Here is an 18,384-nt window from a genome sequence, read left to right as displayed (position 1 = left end):
CAGGGCCCATGAAAGGAAGATCAATGACTCATATAAATTACTTAATGGAAAATGTCCCGAGGAAGCCCAACGAGAAACTAAGAATCCTGTTATAGAGAAAAAAGTAACTATCATTCCTTTTTCTGACGAATCGCGTAATCCTTCCAAGTTCACGAACTAATAAGGTTATAAAATGAATCGTAATCACAATTGAAATCGTTGAGAAAGAGATATGAGTTAGTATATGTTCTAAAGTTGCAAATAGCATAAGGGGAAGGTCCCATTACAAAATTGTAAATTTCGAATTGATTTCTAATCTATTGTATTCTTTTTCAAGAATGCCGCCACTCGGATTCGAACCGAGATGCTTGAGCACTGCTTCCTAAGAGCAGCGTGTCTACCAATTTCACCATGGCGGCTAACTTCAAATAATAGGTAACTTAAAAGAATAATAGCTATTATCTTGGGAATCGTCGATATTGGGAAAGTCCATAAAATTTAGGAACATTAGAGTTTTCATTAAAATAGACTTCGTTTGGTAGTATCGTTTCCATTTTTTTTTTTTACAATAAACTCTTGCTTTGCCCAATAGAAACACAAACACTGCTTGAAAGAGTTGGAACTTCTTTTTTCTAACTTGCAATTATAGAACTAATTTTTTCTAATTAATTTCCCCTTTACATTTTGAAAATTCTTTCAATACAATGAAAAAAATCCAAAAGGGTTTCTATTTAATGATGAAATTAAAATAAAATGGATAAATAGAAAAGGCTTTTTGGATTTTTTAAAAATTTCTAGAATGAAAGTCTTTATGCTCTTATTAATAAGATTTACTAACCTTATGATTTTGGAGAAGATAGGTGGAAGTTGTAAGTCCTATTGTAAGAATACTCCACTTTTCATAAATTTCCTAATAGAATATGAGGATTCTATTGGAAAATTATGAAAAGTTCATTGATAGGAAAAGAATACTTAGCACACAGTATACCAAACAAAACTTTTTTTTTCTTGTATATATAAGATAAGAGGGGTTTTTTGTTCTAAGAATATTGTACCGAGTAATTCGACACATAAAAGTACATTCAAAGAAGAATCCAAATTATTAAATAATTGGAATTCTTTTTTGATAAGTCAATTCATATTATTCCAAAATCTTATTATTTGTTTGTTGCCCAGAAAAACCCTTTGGTTTTGGATGCTCATTACCGCTCGAAAATGATCTTGATTTTACTAAAGAATAAGATTGTACTATGGAAAAATAAGTCTTTTTCTTCCAAATATTTTTTACGAATACGCTTTTTTGACATTGAAGTACGTTTTTTTGGAACTGCCATTCAAAAAGGAAATTACTTTTTTCTAGTTGTATGTGAAAGACATCTATTGCTGCAAATCAATCCTTCTTTCTTCTTTTTATTAGTATTTATACTTAGATACTGAAAGATACTTAAATTTTGAATTATTTTTTACTTCATTTTGTCTAATGCGGATAAGACAACAAGAATTTTTTAACATTTTTTCTTTATATATTTTATACTTTTTTTTTAATAATATAGAATATATAGAAGGGTTTCTCATTTAAATCTATTTATATCTATTTATATATCAAGTATACTCCATATATAGATATATGGTATGGAAGCCTATCCCCCATATAAGATAAGACGGGGGGATAAAAAGAAGGGAAAATGAAAATAGTTAATTAAGTTCAGAATGGTATTCCATAAAGGAAAGGAATTCCAATCAAAACAAAAAATACTGAGTCTCTTAAACAAGACATTCTAAAACTTAGGTAATTTATAGTCATTAGAATTTTAGTTCTATATGAAGTAAGGACTATTCGATAATTTCTTATAAACATAGGTTTTCATTGGAATTCACTCAATCAGTTAATTATGGAACAAGAGAGCTGTTTCATCTTTGTTTTAAAGAAATATAAAAATGAATTATGAATAGAAAGTAAAATGATTCCACTTTTTTTTTTTTTTTATTTTTATAAATATCTTTATTTAGTTAATAAAATAACTTCGTTACCTAGTTATTTTATTAACTTTTTTAATTTAACCAACTAAACCCATTCTTAATTTTTAATTATTTCAATGAGATAAATTTTGGAAAAATTAAGAATTTCAGTATTTTTTCTTATTCTTTTTATTTATTCTTTCAGAAAGAGATAAGAATTGGTTTGGTGAATCGGAAACAATTTTATAGAAAAATTGAAGTAAAAATTGAAGTAAAAATTGCAATTTCTTTTCTTATGGAACATACATATCAATATGCATGGGTAATCCCTCTTCTCCCACTTCCAGTTATTATGTCAATGGGATTTGGCCTTATTCTTATTCCGACAGCAACAAAAAATCTTCGTCGCATATGGGCTTTTCCTAGTGTTTTACTCTTAAGTATAGCTATGGTATTCTCAGTTCAACTGTCTATTCAACAAATAAATGGAAGTTCGATCTATCAATATCTATGGTCTTGGACCGTCAATAATGATTTTTCTTTAGAATTTGGATACTTGATTGACCCACTTACTTCTATTATGTTAATACTAATTACTACTGTAGGAATCCTGGTTCTTATTTATAGTGATGGTTATATGTCTCACGATGAAGGATATTTGAGATTTTTTGTTTATATAAGTTTTTTCAATACTTCCATGTTGGGATTGGTTACTAGCTCCAATTTGATACAAATTTATTTTTTTTGGGAACTCGTGGGAATGTGTTCTTATTTATTGATAGGCTTTTGGTTTACACGACCAATCGCAGCGAGTGCTTGTCAAAAAGCTTCTGTAACTAATCGTGTAGGGGATTTTGGTCTATTATTAGGAATTTTAGGTTTTTTTTGGATAACAGGTAGTTTAGAGTTTAGGGATTTGTTCAAAATAGCTAATAACTGGATTCCTAATAATGGAATTAACTCTTTACTTACTACTTTGTGTGCTTTTTTATTATTCCTTGGTGCAGTTGCGAAATCCGCACAATTCCCTCTTCACGTATGGTTACCCGATGCTATGGAAGGGCCCACTCCTATTTCGGCTCTTATACACGCAGCAACTATGGTTGCTGCGGGAATTTTTCTTCTAGCTCGACTATAGGAATGGTTGCCATGTTTGCATCATGTTGCTTGAGCAGTGCACGTGGTTGATTGTGTTCCTTTTTGCTTGTTGTTCTTGTTTGGTTAGAGCCGAGAGACTAGTACGTGAACGAGGAGCCCGTTGAGTATGCTTACAAGGATCAAGACAACTCTGAGAACTTTGCAGGCAAGATGACCATACCCTCGAATCACTTCTATCTTTGCTTGCTAGATGCTCGCTCTTTTGCTATGCCTATGCTACGATACCTACCACTTGCTTATCATGCCTCCCAAATTGCCCTGTCAAACCTCTAACCCACCTTGTCCTAGCAAACCGTTGTTTGTCTATGTTACCGCTTTGCTCAGCCCCTCTTATAGCGTTGCTAGTTGCAGGTGAAGATTGGAGATCGTTCCTTGTTGGAACTTGTTTATTGTTGGGATATGACTATATTATCTTGTTTATCTCAATGCACCTATATACTTGGTAAAGGATGGATGGCTCGGCCTTATGCCTGGTGTTTTGTTCTACTCTTGCCGCCCTAGTTTCCGTCACATCGGTGTTATGTTCCCGGATTTTGCGTTCCTTACACAGTTGGGTTATAATGGGAACCCCTTGACAGTTCGCCTTGAATAAAACTCCTCCAGCAATGCCCAACTTTGGTTTTACCATTCGCCACCTAGCCTCTTTTTCCCTTGGGTTTCCGGAGCCCAAGGGTCATCTTTATTAAACCCCCCGGGCCAGTGCTCCTCTGAGTGTTGGTCCAAAACAGAGCCACTTGCAGCGCACCTCGGGGAAACTTGAGGGTTGGTTTTAGTTGTACGTAGTGTTCATCTGAGTGTGCCCTGAGAACGAGATATGTGCAGCTCCTATCGGGATTTGTCGGCATATTCGGGCGATGTTGCTGGACTTGTTTTACCATTGTCGAGGATGTCTTGTAACGGGATGCCGAGTCTGATCGGATTGTCTTGGGAGAAGGAATATCCTTCGTTGACCATGAGAGCTTGTGATGGGCTAAGTTGGGACTCCCCTGTAGGGATTTGAACTTTTGAAAGCCGTGCCCGCGGTTATGGGAAGATGGGAATTTGTTAATGTTCGGTTGTAGATAACCTGAAACTTAACTTAATTAAAATGCACCAACTGCATGTGTAACTGTGATGGTCTCTTCTCGGCGGAGTCTGGGAAGTGAACACGGTGTTGGAGTAATGCTTGGCGTGGGTTGTTCTAGGATCACTTCTTGATCATAGTTGTTCGACCGTGCCTTTGCCTTCTCTTCTCACTCTCATTTGCGTATGTTAGCCACCATATATGCTAGTTTCTTGCTGCAGCTCCACATCATACCCTTACCTTACCTATAAGCTTAAATAGTCTTGATCGTGAGGGTGCGAGATTGCTGAGTCCCCGTGACTCATAGATTCCTTCCAAAACCAGATGCAGGGACCGATGATACCACTCCATATGATATGACCGAGCTCAAGTGGGAGTTCGATGAAGACTCTCGTCGTTACTACGTGTCTTTCCCAGATGATCAGTAGTGGTGCCCAGTTGGGGCGATCGGGGACTTTGTCGCATTTGGGGGTTGATCTTTATTTTGGTTCCGTAGTCGGACCTTGAGTGTATTGGATGAATGTAATGACTTTTTTATGTATTTGTGTGACGTGGCGAGTGTAAGCCAACTATGTACCTTTCCCCTTTATTTATGTACATGGGTTGTTTGCGAAGATTACCTCACTTGCGACATTGCTTTCAATGCGATTATGCCTCTAAGTCGTGCTTCGACACGTGGGAGATATAGCCGCATCAAGGGAGTTACAAGTTGGTATTAGAGCCGACCCTCGCGATTACACGGATGGTTGCGGACATGTGCGTGGTCATGTTATTCATGACGTTTGTGACCCCTCATGGCACACGGCATGACACATGTACTGGACTGGAAGCACAGACGTATGTACCAAGAGGGAACGTTCATGTGGCCCGACAAGGATGTGGTTCCTCTGAGTGGGGGTGTATGTGATAGCCTGGCTTATTAGGGAAGATAGACTACTCATATCAATAAGGAATTCCTTCTTTTCCGGGAGCCCATTCAGACAGAACTCCAAAGTTAAGCGTGCTCAGCTTGGAGTAGTTTTAAGATGGGTGACCGACCAGGAAGTTGCTCCCGGGTGCGCACGAGTGAGGACAAAGTGCGCAGAAAAGACTAGTATTGATCTGTGGGGCCAGTCTAGATCCTGCCAGGAGTAACGTCCACCGGCGGGTGTGTCCAGGGCGTTACAGGTCTGGAGTAGGTTGGTAATGTTGTTGGTGCGTTTGAGGTGTGACCCATTGAGGGGGTGGTGCAACGCGTACAGGCTTTGGATTGTGTACTTGCTGCTGGGAACTTCTAAGCTTCTTCATGCATCTCTCGTCTTGCTGACATAAAAGAAGAAAATGTCTATTAGCACACAAATTATATCTGCCTATACCTTTGTAACTGAACTTAGCATTATTCACAGCCTGAACTTCTCATATAAAAGTGGTGAGAGCCATCACACTATGCACTGAGCTGAGCATCTGCCAATACTTTTGTACCTGAACTGAGCACCCTTCACAGAATGAACGTCACATCTTCTTTAATTCTACAATATTTGATTACTTATATGTACCTGAACTGAGCACTGTCCACAACCTGAACTTCTTGTTTTGCAAAGGGAAAATATTATCTACAGTTAAAAAACCCGAAACCTTCATGAGTTTGAATGGTTGGGCTGCTAGTGCATACCAACCTGACCTTCATGTGATATCACATGCATGTTCTATTTTCCTTTTATTTTTTTGCACAGAACCAGATACATACCAACCTGAACTCTAGCACACTTACTAGTTGAACTTCACATGGCTTTTCCACATGTGAATGTGAATGTAGGAAGATTTTTATAGTGTTTGTAGCCTCGACTCAGACTCACACACTACCAGAACTTCACATGGCTGTAAGCAGGCAGATTTTAAAACAGTTTTTGTAGCCTGAACTGATGCTCACACACCACCTGAACTTCACATAGCTGTAAGCAAATAACAAACCAAAGGAAGGAAGAAGTTCAACCATACCCTGGCTAGAAGTTCGGCCAACCTTTTTTCAGTAGCTGATGGGCCACCTTGAGAACAATTCGTCGTGGAGGTAGGAGAGGAATTCCATGGCAATCCATGTCTTGAAGGGGGCGCGAAGTTCATCTGCACGAAGCAAGAAGGTCAGAGAAGGCAAGATTGAAGAAAAAGGCAAAATTGGGAGGAAGTTCATGTACTTTTGCCGCTGAATTTGAGGGCGCAACCGATGCCGCCTCCATGGAGGAGTTGCTCTATTGGTCACGCCGCTCGCCGTAGCTTGTGTCGGGGCTGTCATCTGGTCTGCCAAGGCTTCGGGTGGTGACGATGGGATGAGGATGCGGCTTCCTGAATTCCATGGCGGGTTCACCGCGTCCAGGCGACATGGGCTCCCTCGCGCCGGCGTCCGCCGTCACTCGCTCACCTGCGCCGGTAGTCTGCCAGGAGCTGGAGACGGAGGGGAGGCGGCGGATCCGGCCGGCCAGGAGCTGGGGAAGGAAGGGACGCGGCGGATCCGGCGAAGATCGACGACGAGGAGGGGGAAGGTCGGGGGATCGAGGGGAGGAGGGGGCTGGGGCGGCTCAGAATCGGGATCGGGATCAGGTGGATCCTGTCGGGAGGGCCTCGGGATCCAGTGGATCCTGTCGGGCCGGCGGCAGTTTGGAAGTTCGGGGGGGGGGGGGGGGCCCGTCGGGCCCTATATAGGGGCTGCTGTGATCCAAATAACCATTCTAATCCTGGGATTAGAATAGTGTTGTCCTATATATATATATATATATATGTTGCTGCTATAAGAATGATCATGATGCCCTCATGTACATTTTTTATTTTTATCGACACCTCTATCTCCAAACATGTGGACATATTTTTCGATTTCGGCTTTCGCTTGAGGACAAGCGAAGTCTAAAGTTGGGGGAGTTGATACGTCCATTTTGCATCATGCTTTTATATAGATAATTATTGCATTATGGGCTGTTATTACACATTATGTCACAATACTTATTCCTATTCTCTCTTATTTTACAAGGTTTACATGAAGAGGGAGAATGCCGGCGGTTGGGATTCTGGGCTGGAAAAGGAGCAAATATTAGAGACCTATTTTGCACAGCTCCTAAAGTCCTGAAACTTCACGGAAGTTATTTCCATAATATATAAAAAATATTGGGCGAAAGAAGTTCCAGAGGGGGCCCACACCCTGTCCACGAGGGTGGGGGGCGCGCCCTACCCCCCTGGGTGCGCCCCCTGCCTGGTGGGCTCCCTGGTGGCCCTCCGATGCCCATCTTCTTCTATATGAGGTCTTTCGTCCGAGAAAAAATTACAAGCAAGTTTTTGGGAAGAAACTCCGCCGCCATGAGGCGGAACCTTGGCGGAACCAATCGAGGGCTCCGGCAGAGCTGTTCTGCCAAGGAAACTTCCCTCTAGGAGGGGGAAATCATCACCATCGTCATCACCAACGATCCTCTCATCGGGAGGGGGTCAATCTCCATCAACATCTTCACCAGCACCATCTCATCTCAAACCCTAGTTCATCTCTTGTATCCAATCTTTGTATCCAAACCTCAGATTGGTACCTGTGGGTTGCTAGTAGTGTTGATTAATCCTTGTAGTTGATGCTAGTTGGTTTACTGGTGGAAGATCATATGTTCAGAACCATTATGCATATTAATACCCCTCTGATTATGAACATGAATATGCTTTGTGAGTAATTATGTTTGTTCCTGAGGACATGGGAGAAGTCTTGCTATAAGTAGTCATGTGAATTTGGTATTCGTTCGATATTTTGATGAGATGTATGTTGTCATCCCTCTAGTGGTGTCATATGAACGTCGACTACATGAAACTTCACCATTGTTTGGGCCTAGAGGGAGGCATTGGGAAGTAATAAGTAGATGATGGGTTGCTAGAGTGACAGAAGCTTAAACCTTAGTTTATGCGTTGCTTCGTAAGGGGCTGATTTGGATCCATATGTTTCATGCTATGGTTAGGTTTACCTTAATACTTCTGTTGTAGTTGCGGATGCTTGCAATGGGGGTTAATCATAAGTGGGATGCTTTTACATGTAAGGACAGTACCCAAACACCGGTTCACCCACATATCAAATTATCAAAGTACCGAACGCGAATCATATGAACGTGATGAAAACTAGCTTGACGATAATTCCCATGTGTCCTCGGGAGCGCTTTCCTTCATATAAGAGTTTGTCTAGGCTTGTCCTTTTCTACAAAAAGGATTGGGCCATCTTGCTGCACCTTATTTACTTTTATTACTTGCTACTCGTTACAAATTACCTTATCACAAAACTATCTGTTACCGATAATTTCAGTGCTTGCAGAGAATACCTTACTGAAAACTGCTTATCATTTCCTTCTGCTCCTCGTTGGGTTCGACACTCTTACTTATCAAAAAGCTACGATAGATCCCCTACACTTGTGGGTCATCAGCCCCCTCTTTCCTTCTCCTCTCCTCCTCTTTCCTTCCCCTCCTAGTTGGACTAGGAAAGGGGGAACCTACTCCTAGTAGGAGTAGGATTCCCCCCTTGGGGCGCACCCTATGAGGCCGCCGGCCCCCTCCCCTTGCTCCTTTACATACGGGGGAAGGGGGCACCCTAGGACACACAAGTTGATTGTTCCAAGCCGTGTGCGGTGCCCCCCTCCACCATAATCCACCTCGATCATATCGTAGCGGTGCTTAGGCGAAGCCATGCGTCGGTAGCAACATCATCACCGTCATCACGTTGTCGTGCTGACGGAACTCTCCTGTGAAGCTCTGCTGGATCAGAGTTCGTGGGACGTCATCGAGATGAACGTGTGCTGAACTCGGAGGTGTCGTACGTTCGGTACTTGGATCGGTCGGATCGTGAAGATGTACGACTACATCAACCGCGTCCTCATAACGCTTCCTCTTACGGTCTACGAGGGTACGTAGACGATACACTCCCCTCTCGTTGCTATGCATCACCATGATCTTGCATGTGCATAGGAATTCTTTTGAAATTACTACGTTCCCCAACAGTTTGCTTCCCCACCAGAATTTTCGTATGATCGAAGTGATGCTCTCGCATAGACCTCTTGGCAGTGTGAAACATGACATAGAGTAGACTCGAATCACCTGAGAAACTAATTTGATCAACACTTCTTTATCTGCCGATGATAAGAGCTTCTCCATCCAACCCTTTATCTTCTCCCACACACGGTCTCGTAGGTATTTGAACGTACCATTTTTCGAATGGCTCACGTCAGTGGGCATCCCAAGATAGCATTCATTTAACGATTCCTTGTTCACATTTAAGGTGTTCTTCACTGCCTCTCTTATATTTCCATGGCACCCTTTACTAAAAAATATTGATGACTTTTCATGATTAATTCTCTGACCCGAAGCAGCACAATAAGTGTCTAGCAGGTGTGACACTGCACCAGAGCCCTCTACACTAGCCTTGAATAACAACAGGCTGTCATCTGCAAACAAAAGGTGGTTAATAGTGGGAGCTGTCGGGGCCACCTGAAGACCTGCGAATGATGACTGTGAACTGGATTTAAGGAGGCACGAAAGGCCCTCTGCTGCAATCAAGAATAAGTAGGGGGAGATTGGGTCTCCCTGCCTGATACCTCTTGTTGGCTTGAATGAATCAAGCTTCACTCCATTGAACAAGACCGAGAATGATACCGATGAAACCATGCCCATTACAGTATCTATCCACTGTCTAGAAAAACCAAGTTTTGTCATGATAGCTCTCAAGTAAGTCCATTGCAATCTACCATATGCCTTCATCATGTCCAGCTTCAAAGCACAATAACTATTTGATTTTGATCTAGACCGCTTCATAAAGTGTAGACATTCATAGGCGCAAATGATATTATCTGTTATCAACCTCCCTGGGACAAAGGCTGACTGTTTCTCAGAGATTATGTCAGGCAAAACAAGTTTCAATCTATTCGCGACCACTTTTGATGCTATCTTATATAAGACGTTGCACAAGCTGATAGGGCGAAACTGAGTTAACATTGTTGGATTTGTTACCTTGGGAATGAGCACTAAGACCGTGTCATTGATACATTTAGGACTCTCCTCCCTCCGGACTATCCTCAGAATAAACTTGGTTACCTCTTCTCCACAAATATCCTAGTGTCGCTGATAAAAATGGGCAGGGAAGCCATCCGGCCCTGGCGCTTTGGTTGGGAACATTTGGAAGAGAGCCACTTTAACATCTTCCTTAGTATATGGAGCACATAGGGCGGCATTCAGGCGTAACCTTACGTGGGACATGGTTTAGAACAACTTCCATGTTCTGTACCCCCTCTGAAGAATACAAAGTTTGATAGAAATCATTAGCCATTGCCTTCAACTCTGCTGGGTTATCAGCAATTACTCCTAGGGAATTTTGTAAGGCCTTAATCATATTTTTCTTCCTGCGGAGACTAGCTCGGAGATGAAAGAATTTAGTGTTCCTATCTCCCGCTGAAAGCCACTCGATTCGTGCTCTTTGGCGCCACATAATCTCCTCCTGGTGATACATCTCGATCAAGCATCCATTGATCTTGAGCTCGGCGTGAGAGGGTGCTATCCTCGCTGGATCGTTTTTGAACTCTTCCAAGGCCTGCTTCAGAGCCTTTATTTCCTTGCGTATAGACCCGAACGTATCTCTGCTCCACTTGGCTAGCCCCTTAGAAATGTTGCTGAGTTTCTGTTTCATTTCTTCCAGTGATGTATGATACGTCTCCAACGTATCTATAATTTTTGATTGTTCCATGCTATTATATTATCTGTTTTGGATGTTAATGGGCTTATTTTTACACTTTTATATTATTTTTGGGACTGACCTATTAACCGGAGGCCCAACCCAAATTGTTGTTTTTTTGCCTATTTCAGTGTTTCGCCAAAAAGGAATATCAAACGGAGTCCAAACGGAATGAAACCTTCGGGAGCGTTATTTTTGGAACAAACATGATCCAGGGGACTTGGAGTGGACGTCAAGAAACAATCGATGAGGCCACGAGGCAGGGGGCGCGCCCACCCCCTGGGCGCACCCTCCACCCTCGTGGGCCCCTTGTTGCTCCACCGACCTACTTCTTCCTCCTATATATATCCATATACCCTAAAACATCCAGGAGCACCACGAAACCCTATTTCCACCACCGCATCCTTCTGTACCCAAGAGATCCCATCTTGGGGCCTTTTCCGGAGCTTCGTCGGAGGGGGCATTGATCAAGGAGGGCCTCTACATCAACTCCATGGCCCCTCCGATGATGTGTGAGTAGTTTATCTCAGACCTTCGGGTCCATAGCTAGTAGCTAGATGGCTTCTTCTCTCTCTTTGGATCTCAATACAAAGTTCTCCTCGATTCTCTTGGAGATCTATTCGATGTAATCTTCTTTTGCGGTGTGTTTGTCGAGATCCGATGAATTGTGGGTTTATGATCAAGTTTATCTATGAACAATATTTGAATCTTCTCTGAATTCTTTTATGTATGATTGGTTTATCTTTGCAAGTCTCTTTGAATTATTAGTTTGGTTTGTCCTACTAGATTGATCTTTCTTGCAATGGGAGAAGTGCTTAGCTTTGGGTTCAATCTTGCGGTGCTCAATCCCAGTGACAGAAATGGAAACGACACGTATTGTATTGCTGCCATCGAGGATAAAAAGATGGGGTTTACATCATATTTCATGAGTTTATCCCTCTACATCATGTCATCTTGCTTAAGGCATTACTCTGTTCTTATGAACTTAATACTCTAGATGCATGCTAGATACCGATCGATGTGTGGAGTAATAGTAGTAGATGCAGAATCGTTTCGGTCTACTTGTCTCGGACGTGATGCCTGTATACATGATCATACCTAGATATTCTCATAATTATTCAGTTTTCTATCAATTGCTCGACAGTAATTCGTTCACCCACCGTAATACTTATGCTATCTTGAGAGAAGCCACTAGTGAAACCTATGGCCCCTGGGTCTATTCTCCATCATACAAGTTTCCAATCTACTTTATTTTGCAATCTTTACTTTCAATCTATATCATAAAAATAGCAAAAATATTTATCTTATTATTATCATCTCTATCAGACCTCACTCTTGCAAGTGGCCGTGAAGGGATTGACAACCCTTTTATCGCGTTGGTTGCGAGGTTCTTATTTGTTTGTGTAGGTACGAGGTGACTCGCACGTGGTCTCCTACTGGATTGATACCTTGGTTCTCAAAAACTGAGGGAAATACTTACGCTGCTTTATTGCATCACCTTTCCTCTTCAAGGGAAAACCAATGCAGTGCTCAAGAGGTAGCGATGTACATGGTGGCCCGGAGTCCCGGCCGCTTGTAAGGATGTCGCGGAGCCCCTCATGCGATTCCCACATCAGCTTGTAATTGAAACTTCTCTGCGCTCGTACCACTTCTGGGCCGCCAAAATCAATGATTATAGGAGAGTGGTCAGATGTAGAGCACGTAGATGTGATACTGATGCCTCTGGAAATTTATTCATCCATCCAACGTTAGCCAGCGCTCTATCCAAACGACACCTTGTGTAGCTCCCACCGGCTACTTTCTTCTCAAAGGTCCAGAAATTGCCCTTAAGTCCCATATCTAGCAACATGCAAATATCCGTGGTATCCCAGAATGCTTGGATCTGGGCGCTACTTCGCTGTCCCACCCCCTCGTGCTCTTCCGGACGAAGGACTTCATTAAAATCACCCATGCACAACCATGGTAAAGGGCTCAAGGTACTTATGTTTTTCAAAACCGTCCATGTCTGGTGCCTTAGGTGTGTTTGTGCTTCACCATATACACACGTCAATCTTCATTTGTCCTGGTTATTTTCCTCTACCAAGACATCCAAGTGATAAACAGAGTAACCAAATATCTCAACCTTTATTGAGTTATTCCAGAACAAACCAATACCACCGCTTCGACCTTGACTATTAACAGCATACGCATTATCAAAACCCAGAGTACCAGATAAAGCTTCTACCCTAGCACCATCTATTTGTGTTTCAACTATGCAAAGTAGGGTAGGGGCAAATTTCTTCATGAAATCATGAAGCTCACGGACTGTTGCGGCTTTGCCCACATCACGACAGTTCCAGCATAAGGCACTCATTGGGCTCGGCGGCGCCCGGCGACCGGGCCCGCCAACTTCAAATCACCTTTCACACTTGAACTGGGTTTAGCGACGTTGTTCTTCTCTGTTTCTGCATTCGTCTTAGCTCTCTTCGGGTCCTGTGTTCCACTAGGGCTAGGGGGGCTGCGGGAGGGAGCAACGCCACCTGATTAACACGGCCAGGGGTAACCGTGTTTTCTCCTAATGACACCTGAGCTGGAACGACCGCTGAAGCTCTCTTTCTATTATTTTCTGCATCCACCATGTCTGAATCTCGGCTTGTTTCCTGCTCATCTTCTTTAGCAAAACCATCGTAATACGAGCTACCGTGGTCACCCCTTCCTCTGCCTCCAGTACGGCCTCCTCGATGGCCTCCTCGATGGCCTCGCCCATTACCAGGACCTCTCCCAGTCCTCATGGCCCATGAAGCTCTAAGATCTTTAAACACCAGAGCCGACGGTGGGTCGATCCCGCTCCCGTGCTCTTTAAGCAGGTGCCCTAGCATGCCACAGACAACACACCAATCAGGTAGTTTTTCATACTTGACACGATAGATTTGACATTTTCCATCATGGATCATGGATACTGCGTTCTTGAGGGGCTTCACAACGGCCATCCTGACCCAGACACGGTGAAAATTACCCACAAAATCCTGCGATTGTGGTTCCTCAAAGAGGACCTCTCCAACTTTTGCCGCAAGCGATGGCACAAGGTGTGCGTATAGCTCTGGAACATCGTGTATTTGGACCCATATCTCTATGGTATCGAGCTGAACTATGGAAGGCTTTGCTAATCCATCATATGGCTTGATGATCACCGCATCTCCTCTGAAGTGCCAAGGGCCCTCCAACGTGACCCGCTCCCAATCTCCTAGGCAGGAAAATTTGATAGTGTAGAGGTTATCCTCCAAAGGCTTGAATTTCACCTCCTGTGCAAGATCCCAGGCTGCTCTCATATTCTTGAATAACCAGAATTGACTATAGGTTTTGCTTTAGTGGACTTTGGTCAAAGCAATCCACCGGACAGCCTCCGGCGGTGCCTCCTTCTCGTCGAACACCATGTCGTCTAGATCCTCCTCTCGCAACCCAAGCTCCTTCATCATCTTCTCTACTTCATCGGTCTCCTTATGTCCAGCCTCCGCCGGTCCAGAAGCCCCGCTCGAAGACATCTCGATCCCTAGCCCAACAGCAATGCGATCGGGACTCCTTGGTACAACCCTAGGCCCTGCTCAATCCTAGGATTCGCCAACGCAATTCAAAGGACAACGTCGTGGAGGTAGGGAAACACGATCTCGACGGCGGTGAAAGATCACCTTCGGGAGGACCAGAAAACCCTAGCGAGAGGGAAAAAAGATCTGGTTTGGGATTGATCGTTGGACGGCTCACATAGTGTAGACATGGCAAACTGGTGTAGATATAGCCTCTTTTCATGAAAGGAAACCCGTCGGTTTAGATCTTAGGTTGGGTGTTTTTCCTATTGAATAGGGACCCCGCCGGTTTAGATGTTCGGTGTTTTTTTTGGCGAGAGATCTTAGGTTGGGCGTATTTTATGAGAGAGAGAGAGAGTAAAAAAAAAGAGACTATTTAATGAATGATTTGATACTCCTCTGTGTTGAACTGACCGGGATGCTTGTATAGCAGCTTCGACTTGTAACCTATCTTCTCGAACTATTTGATATAAATCCATGAGAGTTTGCGGATTTTACTTCCTGACCAATGACCAATGAAAGGAATTTATAGTGATATCACCTTCATATCTAAAACAGAGTTTAAAATACGTTAATTCCCTAAACACACAATATTAGAAATGCATAGGTGTGAGAGGCACCTAAAATACGGCTCCTAAAATTCCTCCAAGCCATGCGATTCTGGACATGAGCACTTGAGACCACGCATGAACTTCTCCCCAACTTACTCGGTTTCCTTTCTAACAATAGACCCCAAGACGGTTTTAACTGTTGCATTCGCCCTCTTCCTAGCGCACGTTCCTCCGTTGTCATCTCCTCCAATCCTTCACCGTGCAATTTTCAGGCCACTTGGGGCCTTCATATGGGGCCCTTTGTGTCCTCCCTACCTCTTAGCGCGGCGCTACACTTATAGCTTAAAATCCATCGCGTCGCCCTCTCCGCCTCCTCTAAGAAATGAAGTCATATAGTCTTCAGGTAAATTTACTTACACTTTTATGATGTCCTGATTAACAATATTTTCTTTGGACATGTTGCTGGTCATTGGGCCAGGCTGGACCACAAAATCGAGTTTCCTTGTGTTGAAAAATAATAATTCATACTCTGTATCTGTTCTTTTGATTAGACATGGTTCGCGAATCCTATGTAAGTTCTTATGGAATTTAATTACAAACAACTCCAAAATACACGTTCAAAATACTTATATCCGTCACTCCTAGTCATATTACTTAGTTCCCAACCTTCCTAGAATTGTCTTCAAAAAAAAAAATTTCTTCCTAGAATTGGTTTTCCTATTATTATACTCCCTCCGTTCGGAATTACTTGTCGTAGAGATGGATGTATCTAGACGTATTTTAGTTTTAGATACATCCATATCCGAGACAAGTAATTCGGAACAGAGGGAGTATATACCATGATTTTCGGGGTCGCGTTGGATGTACTTATTGGACGCCTTGTTCGTAGCTAGGGTTGTTCTTGATTTGACCTAACACCGCCACGTCTTACGGTTGTCCTTTGTGGATCTATATGCCGATGCAGCGTAGGGCCTCACCGGCGGCAGGCGGCGCGCCAGCGCTCCAGCGGAGCGCGAGCGCGAGGCAGGCGCCCTCCCCGTCGCCGCTCAGCGTCTCCTCCTCCTCCTCCCAGTACCAGTCGGCGCGCGCCTCGACATCCACGGCCAACGCGCCGGCGTTCGCGCACCACAAGGCGCCGTCCATCAACTGCATGGCGGCCACGTCCACCGACACGCCGCCGGCCACCCCCAGGGGCACCAAGAAGCAGCAGCCCAAGTCGGCGTCGTACTCGTCGATGTTCTCCCCGAGGAAGCTCATGCAGCGGGCCTCCCGCGCCTTCCGCGGCGGCAGGTCGTCCCGGCGCAAGAAGAGCCTAGCGGCGGCGGCGGACGTCGGCGAAGTGGACAGCCCCGGGTCGGCCGCCAGCAAGGGGTCCGACGCTGAAAGCAGCGCCTTTTCCATGGACGATCAGATCATCGACGACGTCGTCGACGCCGGAGCCGCCTCCAAGCAGGAGGAGATCGTGCCGGAGAAGATCATACACGAGGCGAACCCGCCGTCGACAGTCATCCATCTGCTGGCGCCCGTGGCGGAGGAACAGGACGAGGTGCACAATAACTCGCCGAAGAAGGAGGATGACGCCGTCGCTGAGAAGGAGAAGGAGGACGCCGCTGCCGCTGAGAAGGACAAGGAGGACGTCGCTGCTGAGAAGGAGAAGGAGAAGGAGGACGCCGCCGCTGAGATGGAGAAGGAGAAGGATAAGCCCGAGAAGGAGGCTCCTCCTGCTCCGGAGGACACCGTCGCCGAAGTGGACAAGATCGCGGTGGCCAAGAAGCTGCAGCGCGAGGATGACATCAAGGCGGAGGTGGTGAGGAGGTTCCAGGGCTGCCGGGTGAGGACGTCGACGGGGAAGCGGTCGTTCGATGCCGAGACGCCGCGGCGGCGGGAGTCGGCACGCAGTAACGAGGCGGTCGAGGAGGCGCGGATCAAGCTGCTGGAGCTGCGGCAGGTGAACAAGGTGAAGGCGCTCGTCGGCGCCTTCGAGACCGTCATGGACGACAACCAAAGCCCCACCGCCGCCCGCAAGCCGCGGCTCAACCTCGGCGCCTGAACTACGAGTACATTCGATGAGCATGAAGCTCGATCGCGTGCGCCTCCTCCTTTATCCCCGCTACTCTTTAATCACCCATCAACCCGATTTGTCGTCGTCGCACACTTATCTATAATTACGGTATCGCTTATATTCTGCAAGGAGGAAGATGATGGAGGGGTTATCATCATGATGTAATAATAATAATGATCATGGAGGAAGATGGTGTATTTTACTTTATACTATCATCTACACGATCAATCGATTTCTCCTACTAGCTTTGCGTTTCACTTCTTCTTTTGGTAATTTTGTGTGTTTTACTCCCGCATATGCTAATGATGGACAAATTCAAGGAAAAAAAACAACCAATTAACTAAAGAATATGCCTTATAAAGAAACTAAAGAAGCACAACTCCGACTCTTCGAATTTTCTGAAGGCATAGATTGAATGAAAAATCGGTTGAAAAACATGTAATACTTAAAATCACTAAGCTCCCTGGGCTTGAAACTCTGAGTAGCGATTTCAGGCGATCGATTTGGCATGTGGCATCAATTTTGACTCGGTCTTCTCCCGGTTTTTATTTTTGAGGGATGAATGTAACTTTATTCATCAAATACCCCACGGTTTGTGGGATACATGAGGGATCATCGGGTTGAGTAAGCCACGTGCAATGCTCCTGAACTAAATTAAGGGAAAACTTTGCTAAGCTATGAAAATCATTGTTAAAACGACGACCTTCACGTAGCATCGATTTTGGCGAGCTCCTGTTTGGCGCCTTAATCGCCCGAACAGGTAGCTGGCGCCCACGCGCCCCACCACATGGGCCGGCCCAGGAGACCTGCAGAAAAGAAAAAGCAAACCGCAAGGAAAAGAGTGTAAGATTAATCGAGAGAAGTGGGATTCCAAACACAAAAGTAAATGCCCACTAGCGTTAACCACTAGGACATGCTCAGTTTGTTGATTACTAAAGGAAACATATCTCATTTGACCATTCATTAAGTACAAAAATTAAACATATACTAGTATTATATACTCATCATAATTATACTTGAATAAAGAAAACATAAATTTGAAAAGCATTCACAAAAAAACGAATTGAAAGAAATAAAATATCAAAAAGGTTTGTACCAATTGAAAAAAAAATCGCAAAAATGGGAAAAGTTCATGATTTTTTTAAAAGTTCATCAATTTTTTTGAAAAATCAAAATTTCAAAACACTTTAGTGAATTAAAAAAATTCATCGAATATAAAAAAGTTCATCGAATTTCAAAAAAGTTCATCGATAATGAAAAAAGCTCATCGATTTTGAAAAAAATTCACCAATTTTGGAAAAAATATTGAATTAGAAAAGTACTTCATTGATTTTGAAAAAAAGCTC

At 43.8% G+C, this 18,384-nt stretch overlaps 1 protein-coding gene and 1 non-coding gene across 2 annotated transcripts; one reads left to right on the top strand and one right to left on the bottom strand.

The window, feature by feature from the left end:
* Positions 1–318: 318 nt before the first annotated feature.
* TRNAL-UAG lies at positions 319–398 on the bottom strand. The gene has a single exon. It is a non-coding gene; the product is annotated as a tRNA-Leu (tRNA).
* A 15,536-nt stretch (positions 399–15,934) lies between these two features.
* On the top strand, positions 15,935–17,217 carry LOC125516595 (enolase-phosphatase E1-like). The gene has a single exon (XM_048681978.1). The coding sequence runs from the start codon at positions 15,935–15,937 to the stop codon at positions 17,024–17,026; it is 1,092 nt and encodes a 363-aa protein (XP_048537935.1). The 3' UTR covers positions 17,027–17,217.
* Positions 17,218–18,384: the final 1,167 nt, after the last annotated feature.

Source organism: Triticum urartu, chromosome 6, assembly GCF_003073215.2.
Source record: "Triticum urartu cultivar G1812 chromosome 6, Tu2.1, whole genome shotgun sequence".
Taxonomy (NCBI): domain Eukaryota; kingdom Viridiplantae; phylum Streptophyta; class Magnoliopsida; order Poales; family Poaceae; genus Triticum; species Triticum urartu.
Note: the sequence above shows the minus strand (reverse complement) of the source record. Positions and strands in the feature narration are given on the sequence as shown.